Source organism: Somniosus microcephalus, chromosome 23, assembly GCF_052327205.1.
Source record: "Somniosus microcephalus isolate GS21.2 chromosome 23, FLI_Smic_1.0, whole genome shotgun sequence".
In the NCBI taxonomy this organism is placed as follows: domain Eukaryota; kingdom Metazoa; phylum Chordata; class Chondrichthyes; order Squaliformes; family Somniosidae; genus Somniosus; species Somniosus microcephalus.
In genome coordinates, this window is record NC_141009.1 from 56,469,180 (window position 1) to 56,481,650 (window position 12,471).

Below are 12,471 nucleotides of genomic sequence, written 5' to 3' on the forward strand. Positions count from 1 at the left end.
TTTTAAACTATGTAAAAATAAAAACCTTGTAACATAAATACTTGAACATCGCCCTGCACCCCCCAAAAAAAACACAATTACTCTGAAACGCGAACGAGAAGATGGTTTCATTCAGCAGCATCGAGCTGGAAATCTGAGTGCCCGCCTCGTGGGAAAGACCTGCCGCTCCAGTTGCCGCCATTTCTGCTCCGCGCCCAACGGCCACGGGGGAGGGGAGGGCTGCGCGTGACGTCACGCCAGGCGCGATCCCTGGGAGCTGGAGCCGCCAGAGGCGAGGCGCGGTCCCGGCAGGCCGGTCATGTGACGTCACGGGCCGCGTGGCAGGCCTCCGGGCGAAGCGCGGTCCCGCCGGGCCACTCCTGTGACGTCACGGGCCGCGTGGCAGGCCCCCGCGAAGCGCGGTCCCGGCAATCTTATGACGTCACGGGCCTGCAGGTGAGTCCCCCGCCAACTCCTCCCGCGAAGCCAATTACGTGACGCCCCCCGGAGCCGCGCCTCGGCTGAGGTGATAGTTGGGTGAGTGCGGTGGTGGGGTAGCGGCGCCAAAAACCGCCCCCCCTCCTCCCAAGGTTGTCGCTCGGTCAGCCGCCTGCTCTGGGAGGGTAGCTGAGGTGAGTTTGAACCGTGCGACGAGGGAGGGAAGCAGGGCGGCGGCCATGTTCTGTGCAGGTGCTCTCGGAAAGGGACTGTCGGGCCTGGGTTACTGTAGCGACAAAAACACATTCCCCGTTTTAAATTGTTCAACAACAACAATATTATCGACCCGGAGCGCGTGTTTCAATCATTTTGAAGTGTGGGAATGAAAAGTTAGTGTCACTCCCTGAGGGTGAGACCGCTGCACCATGCCCGCTCTGGGGTAAGGCCGCCAGTCCCTATCATTTCATTCTGTATTTAAATACTAGGTCAAATAAGTCAACCGGTGGAGAGTGAGTGTGTGGTATCCGCCCGTGCTCTGAGCCACATTTAATTGAGACTCTTGCTCGATCAATTAATTTTTAGGGGCGAATAAAACGAAAGGGAGAACTGCAGATGTTGGAAATCTGAAACAAAAAAAGAGTAAATGCTGACCATGCAGTCAACATCTGCAAAGGTAAAAAGACAAGTTAACGTGACAAGTTAACGTTTTGGGTGTAACCCTTTATTTTTAGGGATGCTCCACGACAACATTTCTAGCATTTTTAAATCAAAATGCATATCACTTACATTATATGTGGATAAATACTTGCCAGAAAGTAATAGAGTAGTTTCAGTTATATATAAGCTACTTGAAGGTGCCAAAAAAAACACTATTCCAGCTATTTGCTGACATCTGATACTTTTAACTATCTGATAATATAGAATGAGTGAAGGCCATTTGGATGATCTAACTTGGCATGTTAAACCACATGCTCTGGTCACTTGCTAGTGTTCCCAACAATAGGTAATTTTGAACAAAACTGAATTCAATATATAATTCAGAAAAGTACATAACAGTACACTATTAACAGTATAGCGGAGGTGGGCAGACCAATTTTGTTGCATGAAGTTCCAAAAATGATTTCTTTTAAACTCTTAATGCATATGCAAAACATCCTCTTTGACAGACCTGATCTTGCAAAATTAGGGATACCTACTGGTCTGTATGGCAAATTATTATAACATATGGTAGGTTTACCAAACCCCTGTGTCTCTTAAATGTTTACCTTCGAACAATTTATCCTAACAAATGCTTCAGTCCTACTAAGATTGAAATATTTCTTTAACATCCCCATTCTTCTTGAAAGCTACTGAAGAACCTATTTTTCACAGAATGCGATCAAGAACCTCACTGTTGGTTCTTCCCTATAGGGCGGTGCACCAAGATGCTCAACTCCATATGTGGCAAAAGAGCAGGAAGCTTTATTTAAAGGAGTTACTCAGTCACAAATTTGCATGAGCTGTTTTAATGCAAAATGGCTTTTAATTCCATCATGCTGGGTGATGCAGAGTTGAGTTATTGCTGCTTGCTAATTAATTGGACTATTATAGTGGTGTCCATTATAGATGGACTGATTGAGTGTGCTGCTCAGAATCCTGGTGGTATAAAGAACATGCTTGAGGTAGAATTGCGATGAATTTTGGCTATTTATTGACCTTAGCCAAGGTTGGGGAGGGAAGGGAAATGTGTTGGGCATAAACGAAGTGAAGTGAAAGGAAACCCTAGTATGGAAACAGAATCTGTGGGCAAATGAAAGATCATCGCCCAATCTCTTCTCCCCTCTCCCCCGGATGGCTAAATGGATATGAAGTGGGTGGGAGGAGGTTTGCTCATTTTGACACTTCAGGGCACCTTCCCCAGAGAACATGAGGGCATAATTCTTGGTAAGCAGTTTAAAACTGAACACTACTTGCAGAGCCACTGAATGGGGGGAGCAGTTTTATGGCAATGAAGGAGGCCGTTCAACCCATCGTGTCTGTGCCGGGAGGAATCTTGGGTAGGAAACAGCATCCAGCAGTACCATGTATCTCGGACGGCCCAAAGTTTGCTTCCCACAAAGTGGTGTTTGTACTTCTCATCAAAGCCAAGTCCTTATGCAACTTTGCAGCTCACTCTTTGCAGCTCGTGCATACCCATAACTCAGAAGGGCATAACTTCCAGATGCAATGTCGAATCATAAATCTTGCTATGCTCACATTTTTCAAGGTCATAACACCTTGAAGTTAATTTAAATCAACCTAGATGTGTGGTGCATATGCATTTACTGATACCCAGGTTGTGCACATAGTGTCACTGCTTCTTCTGATTGAGATTATTCTTCTGTTGTGACAACTTGAGGGTACAATCTCAAACTGGAGAACAGCATCCTTCATCAAGTCTCCTATGACTTGCCTAATGAGCTCTGGTGGGATCTGTAGACTAGTCTATCTGGATCAGCTGTGGCTCAGTGATGGCACTCTTGCCTCTGAGTCAGAAGGTTGTGGGTTCAAGCCCCACTCCAGGGACTTGAGAACTTAATCTACTTTTGTGTAGTACTGAGAGTGCCGCACCTGTCGGATTGCCGTCTTTCAGATGTGACGTTAAACCAAGGCCCTGTCTGCTCTTTCAGGTGGGCGTAAAAGATCCCACGGCATGAAGAAGAGCAGGGGACTTCTCCCGATGTCCTGGAAAACGTTTAACCCTCAACCAACACCTAAAAAACATTATCTGGTCATTTATTTCATTGCTATTTGTGGAACCCTGCTGTGTGCAAATTGAGTGCCATGTTTCCTACATTACTGCAGTGACTGCACTTCAAAAGTACTTCATTGGCTGTTAAGCACTTTGGGACATCCTGAGGTCGTGAAAAGCACTATATAAGTGCACATCTTTCTTTATTAGTGGGTCGGTGACACCTACTTCAGGTACAACCAGATAGACATCCCTCTGATGAATCCTCTGGAAATTGTCCTCGTCGTCCAGCTCACAGGGCAAGAGGAATCTCCGAGGAATGGCCATTTTGCCAGTGGGGACTTGCACATTATAATGAAACATCCTGACGGGTAGGTGGTAACAGGGAGTAAAGGAAAAACTGAAATGCAAGAAAAAAAGCTCCCAAGTAAATTTAACAAGAGAAAATTAAATAGTATTAAAGACCTTAAAAATACTTTTCAATCCTTGGCAGACATAACTTTAAGAGGAGCAGAAGGCACTTCTGGTGGCTCTGCACCTGCTGAGTGGTGCCGAATTCCTGATTTTACAGTTGTACAGCAATGGTCCTGTCTTAATTTACATATTTTTTGTAAGCTTTTTGAGGTTTGTGCCACATATTCATAGTCATAGAGTTATACAGCACAGCAAGAGGCCCTTCGGCCCAGCGTGTCCGCGCCGGCCATCAAGTCCTGTCTATTCTAATCCCATTTTCCAGCACTTGGTCCGCAGCCTTGTATGCTATGGCGTTTCAAGTGCTCATCTAAATGCTTCTTGAATGTTGTGAGGGTTCCTGCCTCTACCACCTTTTCAGGCAGAGAGTTCCAGATTCCAACCATCCTCTGGGTGAAAAAGTTTTTCCTCAAATCCCCTCTAAACCTCCTGCCCCTTACCTTGAAACTATGTCCCCTGCACGTCCAGAACAAGCCCAGTGCAGAACCCTGGGCAGTGCTTTTAAAACACAAATCAGTACCTGGTTTTCCATCGCTTTCTGCACCCACCAGAATACCACCCTCCCAAGTATCAGCATTGAGCACTCACTGGCTAGACATGGAATAAAACCACCCTGCAGTGTTACTCCTCCCCACACAGACCATATTTATTGCACTAATGCAACACTTCCATTTCCAACAAATCATTCTATTGGTCTATGTAAAATGAGGTTGCTAATTACTGTGTTGTGGACAGGAACATATGAACAGGTGTAGGCCATTCAGCCCCTCGAGTCTGATCCGCCGTTCAGTTAGATCATGGCTGATCTGTAGCTTAACTCTGTCTACCCGCCTTGATTCTGTAACCCTTAATACCCTTTCGTAACAAAGCTCAATTTTGACATTTCCAATTGACCCCAGCCTCAACAGCTTTTTGGGGGTGATTTTCACAACCCTTTGTGTAAAGAAGTGCTTTCTGACATCGCCCCAGAATGGCCTAGCTCTCATTTTAAGGGTATGGCCCCTTGTTCTGACCTCCCCCACCAGAGGAAATCGTTTCTGTCCATCTACCCTATCAACTCCTTTAATCACCTTAAAAACTTCAATTAGATCACCCTTTAATCGTCTATACTCATGGGACTACCAGGCTAGTCTATGCAACCTGTCTTCATAATTTAACTCTTTTAGCCCGTTATCATTCTGGTGAATCTGCACTAAGCCCCCCTCCAAGACTTGGCCTGCAATAAGGTTTTAAGTCAGTTCACGGACTCCCAAGCCCGCCTGCCTTTTCTGCGGCCTGGAGGAGTCTCTGTTCCATGTTTATACGGAGTGAGAGAGATTGCAGTCCCTCTTCCATTATTTGAAGGGGTTGCTCCTCGATTTTTGGCTGCACTTCAGTCCCACGCTCCTGATCTTTGGTCACCCGGTGCGGAGGGGAGCGGGCAGATCGGGGGACCTCCTCGTAGGGCTGCTGGGCGTGGCCATCAACTGATCCAGGCAGCGGGCGGTCGAGGGGGTCGTTCGGCTCGACTGCCTGCCTCTCTCCTGCGGCCACGTTCGAGCCCGGGTGGCCCTGGAGATGGAGCACGCGGTGTCTGCCGGCATGCCCGAGGCCTTCCGCGACCGGTGGGCACCGCAGGGACTGGAGTGCATCATCACCCCCAGCAACCAAATTTTTATTTAATTTGTTAAGTTTCATTTAATGTTTTAAGTTTAGATACAGTCTATTTGTTTATAGGTTGCTCAAAAGAGTACACCCCCTCCAAGGCCAATAAATCCTTCCTAAGGTGCAGTGCCCAGAACTCAATGCAGTATTGTACTCTAGAGCTGCGCCCGACAAGATTGCTCTAAATTAACTACTTTGGTCTCACTCTCAGCCAATCTACTTGTGAGAGAGAAGCTTGACAATTTTAAGCTCTGAACAGTTTGTTTCCTTACTGGTAGTCTTCTAGCTAAATACAATGTATGACGTTTATACTGTACATATATTGTAAAAGTTCATGATGAGAACCTCACTTCTTTAGAAACTAAATTAAAAGAGTAACTGGACAAGTGCTGCTGTCCCGGCAGTTGGTGTGAACGTGCAAGCGCTTGCTTAACACCTTCGCTACATTTTAAAAAGGAGCTGAGAAAGCTGGGGATTCACCACTCCATTATTTACACAGTATTATCAAACCTTCAGTGTTGCTGCAGACTTTACATAGTGTTTGGTCAGTCACTGTGCAGATTAAATGCTGTCGCTCACAGTGGGTTTAGGAACATTGAGTTTAAACAAATCTGAACACTGAATCTGAACACTGTCAGTGGTGCCCCAAATAGATCTCTATGTTGGAGAACTGTTTGTGCATTATATGCAGATTTACACATGTATATACTGTGTGTTGATAAATGTAATATTTCAAATGCTTGATGCCAGCACTGTAGAGCTTTAGACTTGCCATTCATTAGCCAGCTTGTTATGTTGAACCTTCCACGCAGGAACTCCAGTTCTGCCTTTAAGTGCCTTATTTTTGAACCAAGTTATTATGATTGATTAATAAGATTTTCCACAACAACTTCAATCATTTGGAACTGAATAGTCAGTGAATTAGAAAATATTGAACCAAACTTCTCGAATTTTGTCTCAAAGGTCCTTAACACATTTGTATCTCCTGTGCATTGTTTAATTACCTTACAAGTGTTTCCTAATTGAGAATATTGTAGCCAGCCATCTCTAGCACTGGAAAATGCTGGAAAAACTCAGCAGGTCAGGCAACATCTGTGGAGAGAAATTTGAGTTGACGTTTCGGGTCGAACCCTTCTTCAAAACTGGAAAGAAAATAGATCGAAGGCAGGGCTGCGATCAGACAAAAGAATTAAAAGAAACAAAAGAAGTTTCTCTTCTGGTCTTCTGTCATTTTAATTCACCGTTCCATTCCCACTCGGACCTCACAGTCCTTGGCCTCTTGTATTGTTCCACGGAAGCTCAACGTAAACTCGAGGAACAGCACCTCATCTTCCGATTAGGCACTCTGCAGCCTTCCGGACTCAATATCGAGTTCAACAATTTCAGATCATAACCTCGGCCCCTATTACATTTTTTCTTGTAATTTTTCCACTCCTTTTCCCCCCCCCCCCCCCCGCCCCTTTCCTTTTGTTTTTCTCTCTCACACCTGGCAGCTATCTCTTGCCCTGCCAGTACACTTCACACCTAATCTCAGCCTATTACCATCTCATCTAGCTTCGAATACCTTTTGTCTCTTTTACTTCTTTTGTTTCTTTTAATTCTTTTGTCCGATCGCAGCCCTGCCTTCGATCTATTTTCTTTCCAGTTTTGAAGAAGGGTTCAACCCGAAACGTCAAATCAAATTTCTCTCCACGGATGTTGCCTGACCTGCTGAGTTTTTCCAGCATTTTCTGTTGTTATTTCGGATTTCCAGCATCTGCAGTATTTTGCTATCTCTAGCACTGTATTGCAGCACTGGTGAATTAACCGGGATGGCCTTCAAAACAGAATGCCATCAAAGAACACTTTCTCTCAGCCAACTAAATATCTTCTGATATTGAAACAATGGTACCAGTGGAGAAATATCGAGGCTTTAAAACCTGCACAGTGCAACATGTGGATTTGGGGGAAGGGAAGGAAGAAGGGATGTTATTTGGCCCTGAATTGTGACAAGTGAGTTGCTCAGCTTCCCTACAGTGAAATAGAGGCCTCTTGTTTATTCCGCTTACAATTTTATTTCTTTGAAGTTACTGTGAAATATCTTGACGTGACTGAATTGGACATAATCTTTATGCTGGGGAAGGCAGTGGCATTTTCTGCAGATACCTAGATGTTTTGAGAATATTCATCTTCCAGTTCAACCTGTGAAATTGATGCCAATTTCACAAAAAGAGTGAAGGGGCTAAGTTCTGATGGTAACAGGATATATAAAATACCCCTTATAGCAATTAGCATTTGAATAAACATTGTTTACTTAAACTCATTTAGACTTTGTAGCCATAAAAGGACACAGCTTCACCTTAGCATCAACATTGTATGTTACCTGGCATAATGCTGCTCTCATCAGAGAATTTTGGGTGTCCTCGTGCAAGAAACACAGAAAGCTAGCATGCAGGTACAGCAAGCAATAAGGAAGGCAAATGGCATGTTGGTCTTTATTGCTAGCGGGTTGGAGTATGAGTAAGGAAGTCTTGCTACAATTGTACAGGGCCTTGGTGAGACCACACCTGGAGTACTGTGCACAGTTTTGGTCTCCTTATCTAAGGAAGGATGTACTTGTCTTGGAGGCGGTGCAACGAAGGTTCACTAGATTGATTCCTAGGTTGAGAGGGCTGTCCTATGATGAGGTATTGTGTAGAATGGGCCTATACTCTCTGGAGTTTAGAAGAATGAGAGGTGATCTCATTGAAACATACAAGATTCTGAAGGGAATTGACGGTAGATGCTGAGAGGTTGTTTCCCCTGGCTGGAGTGTCTAGAACTAGGGGGCATAGTCTCAGGATAAGGGGTAGGCTATTTAAGACTGAGATGAGGAGGAATTTCTTCACTCAGAGGGTTGTGAATCTTTGGAATTCTCTGCCCTAGAGGGCTGTGAATGCTGAGTCTTTGAGTAGATTCAAGGCTGAGATAGACAGATTTTTGGACTCTAGGGGAATCAAGGGATATGGAGATCGGGCAGGAAAGTGGAGTTGAGGTCGATGATCAGTCATGATCTTATTAAATGGCGGAGCAGGCTCGAGGGGCTGTATGGCCTACTCTTATTTCTTATATTCTTATGTAAAGCTTAACCTCTTTTCAAAGCAATGGAACGTGAGATGTGCTAATTTATTTTTGTAAATCCATCATATTGTCAGTGATGTAAAAATTGTTATAATGTTCCATTTCTTCCCTGAACAGGAAATTACCAATATGGCAACCTCTGTTGATAAAAGCCACAGTACCATGTGGGCAAGATTTCACAGTGAATCACCAAATAGGGTTGTGAAAATGCTGAGAAAAAGTAAAAGCATGGATACACTGCTGGAAGCCACGAATTGGACATTGAAGGATACCCCAGATTATGATACAGTTGGGACCTTACTCCCTACATCTTTACCAATGGTACCGCTTACAAAGTGGGAGGTTCTGCTTCATCAGCACGGGGAAGATATTTTCTTGCATCCCAAAAGGAACTCCACAACCAGCAAGAGCTGCCCATCGCTTCTGTGCAGGCCGGAATCCGCTGCAGCCTTTATAGTACATAGTGTCGCCCAGTCTTGCAGTGAAGGTTAGATTCTGTCCCTCACAGAGTGGGTTTAGGAATATTGAGTAAAAGAAAAATCTGAACACTGTCAGTGGTGCCACAAATAGATCTCTATGTTGGAGAACTGTTTGTGCATTATAAGCAAATTTACACATGTATATACTTCTGTGTTTTGATTAATGTAACATTTTAAAATACAGGAAACTTTGTGCTATCCGGCACCGACGGGACCGAGCTGTTGCCGTCCCATCAAAACTGCCGGACAAACCAGCATTAATGTTGAAACATACGGAGATTTTGAGTGCCGTATCTGGCAACAAACCCTGTTGCTTAGCAACAGCTTTTAAACAGTCGGCCGTACCTTGCAAGCGTCTCTGTAGCTTAGCAACAGCTTCAGCGAGACCTTGCAGAGCTTGACTGTTGAGAAAAAAGCAACGAAAAGAAAAAAAAACTAATGAAACGGCTCCTGATTTTTGCCGGTGGCTCGAGCATTCCGGACAGTTAACCTCCGGATAAACCAAAGTTTCCTGTACTTGGAGCCAGCACTGCATGAAGTTTTCGACTTGACATTCACAGGGGATTAGCCAGCCTGTTTTGTTGTCCCATACAGGAACTCCAATTCTGCATTTAAGTGCCTTATTTTGAACCAAGTTTTATAAAAAAATTTAATTTACCTTAAGCTTGTCTCTTTCATGTGTTAAATAAAAACCCATTTCAGGAAAATAATTGGAAATTCTGTAAAAAGAATTGTTCAGTGTTTGGCATGTATGTATTCTTTCAATGTGCTTAAATTAGCTTTGCTTTTCAAAAACCTGACAAAAATAAAATCTAGGAATATTTGAGCTAGTCAATGAAGGCAGGAAGTAAGTCCATTGGTAACCATTACGTGTAAAAGTTGGGAAATGTTGTTTTGTAGCATTACACAGGACGTTGCACATTGTAGACCAGGTCCTGATATTGTCACTTTCACCCCATTGCCAGTTTAATGTCTTTTTTGTATGTTTTCTTTGCCTGATAATGCAACAAGCCTTCCTAAGTGACTGCTCTGACTTAAGTTTTCATGCAAAAGCCTCATCGATGCTAACGATTCTGTATGTTGAATTGAATTAATGACATTGAAACTTGCGTAATGACTGGGGAATCTGTAAGCCTCTTTAAGAAACAGGATTTGGCACGTCACTGGTGCAATTTAAACTATTGCTTGTATTTAACAGGAATTCCAAGTATTGCCATTCAAACCGGAGATGCTTCTGGTGAGGAAAGGACTCAGTAAGTAGAAACTGTTTTTAATGCTAGCACATCTCTTGTTGAGTTGCTCATAGTGAGATGGAGAATATGCTGTTTTATAACGTGTCACTAATTTATAGGGACTGATGAATAAGTCAAAAGTCATTTTTATCAAATGGTGCTTTGGGAATTATTTCCACGACTCTACATTAATCTGAAAACCGTAAATGAACAGCCTTTGTTCTTTTCCTTTACCTATGTATTTAATTTTCATCGCTTAATGGTTTTAACACTGAGAATACACAGCAAGATGGTGTTCAAGATGTATCTGTTGGAGTTTGATACTGGTATCTAGCAATAGGTTAGGGGAGTGAAGTTTAGGTGCACATGGGGAGGTAATACTATGGGACGATTCCAGGCTTTGACAGATTTGGAGTGTGCATCCTCAAGTTTGGCAGCAATGTGATGAGGCTGCTGGGTTTGGCAGCATGCAAAGATTCTTTTTTCTTTCAATCTCAGGATATGGGCATCGCTGGCAAAGCCTGCATTTATCGCCCACCCCTTGTTGCCCTTGAGAAGGTGGTGGTGTTGAGCCACCTTCTTGAACTGCTGCAGTCCATGTGGTGAAGGTACTCCCACAATGCTTTAGGTAGGGAATTCCAGGATTTTGAATCAAGTGACCATGAAGGAATGGCGATACATGTCCAAGTTGGGATAGTGTGTGACTTGGAGGTGATGGTGTTCCCATGCACCAGCTGCTCTTGTCCTTCCAGGTGGTAGAGGTCACGGGTTTGGGAGGTACTGTCAAAGAAGCCTTGGCGAGTTGCTGCAGTGCTTCCTGTAGATAGTACACACTGCATCCACGGTGCGCCGGTGGTGGAGGGAGTGGATGTTTAAGGTGCTGGATAGGGTGCCGTTCAAGCGGACTGCTTTGTCCTAGATGTGTCGAGCTTCTTGAGTGTTGTTGCAGTTGCACCCATTCAGGCAAGTTGGGATGGTGTGTGACTTGGAGGTGATGGTGTTCCCATGCACCAGCTGCCCTTGTCCTTCCAAGTGGTGGAGGTCACATGATTGGGCGGTGCTGCCAAAGAAGCCTTGACAACTTGCTGCAGTGCAGCCATGGTACGCCAATGGTGGTGGGAGTGGATGTTTAAGCTGGTGGGTGGTGTATGTTTAGCCTGGCAGAACTGTGGAGGGGGGAACCTGACATTTGTCACACAGGGTCGAATGTGGGGTCTAGCTCACTGGTACATTCCTGGAGTCCCTCCGCAGTGAGGGGAAGGGAAGGGTTTTGGCATTCAAGGTTTGTAACTTTTTAAGAAATCTCTAGCAACATTAAATTTGGTGTTTTGAGATTGGTTCCTGGAAATATATCTGGACCTGACTGTGACTTGAATTTGTTAGTAATTAGAATGTGTTTACATTTTCTAATTATCAACAAAACACAGGTGATACTTTCCATTTGCTTTCAAAATGAGGAAGCAGCACTATTTGGTCAGATATACAGTTCTACAATTGGATCGGATCCACATGTAACGTGGTGTTGGCAGTAGAAGTTATTTGCCTGTTCTTCACCTCAGGTTTGCTGCTGAGCTGGATGGTCTTACTCTACAATCAGCCAGATGTACAGATGATGACAGTAAAATGCCAGAGGAAGTAAATCAGAAGGATGCATTCTTCTCTTGGGCATTGAAGAGATAATGTTGTCTTTATGCAAATGTTTGGGTGTGGGTTTTCTCACTATTTCATCACAACTTTAATGTTGAATGGCTTTGGCCATAATGACACTGTCGCTGCATAAAAATCCACTTTGCCTGTGGTACTGAAATTTGAGCATTAGGTTTTTTGATGTATTCACTATAGATGTAAGTAACTTAGAAATAAAAGCTTAACATATAGAGCAAAACTGTAAACACTGGCTTTATGGTGCAACAATTGAAGTGTTTTTAATTACTCCTCCCATGGCTCAGTGGGTAAGTACATTTTGTGGTCTGCTGCTAAGCCAGTCTGAATAGAAAGGTCCAACTTTCACTACTCATTTTGAGTTAGCTGGAAAGGCAGTTGAAGCACTCCAGTTAGCATCCCTGGGATTAAAGAGGAAAAAGTCAACCGCCAGATTGTTATCAAGTGACCCCTACTGGAAATCCTCATGCCCGGACATTGGGTGAAGAAAGGAGTGAGCTTAGGTGTGATTACACAGATTGTCACATAGCCTGCTGGCACATACTGTTGTTTTTTTTATTCATTGTTGGGATGCGGGCGTCGCTGGCTAGGCCTGCATTTAGTGCCCATCCCTAATTGCCCTTGAGAAGATGGTGGTGAGCCGCCTTCTTGAACTGCTGCAGTCCATATGGTGTAGGTACACCCACAACGCTGTTAGGAAGGGAGTTCCAGGATTTTGGCCCAGCGACAGTGAAGGAACGGCGATACAGGTCCAAGT

The 12,471-nt window shown here is 44.2% G+C and overlaps 1 protein-coding gene across 10 annotated transcripts in view; it reads left to right on the top strand.

The window, feature by feature from the left end:
- The first annotated feature begins 283 nt into the window (after positions 1–283).
- LOC147101864 (uncharacterized) overlaps positions 284–12,471 on the top strand; it is a 57,539-nt gene continuing 45,351 nt past the window's right edge. For 3 of the 10 annotated variants that reach the window (XM_085965863.1, XM_085965864.1, XM_085965870.1), the window contains exons 1-4: positions 536–611; positions 1,000–1,090; positions 8,459–8,828; positions 10,019–10,073. In XM_085965863.1, the coding sequence (XP_085821989.1) occupies positions 1,061–1,090; positions 8,459–8,828; positions 10,019–10,073 (455 nt within the window). In that variant the 5' untranslated portion in view covers positions 536–611; positions 1,000–1,060. The other 7 variants (XM_085965871.1, XM_085965872.1, XM_085965869.1 and 4 more) reach the window with 6 other exon arrangements.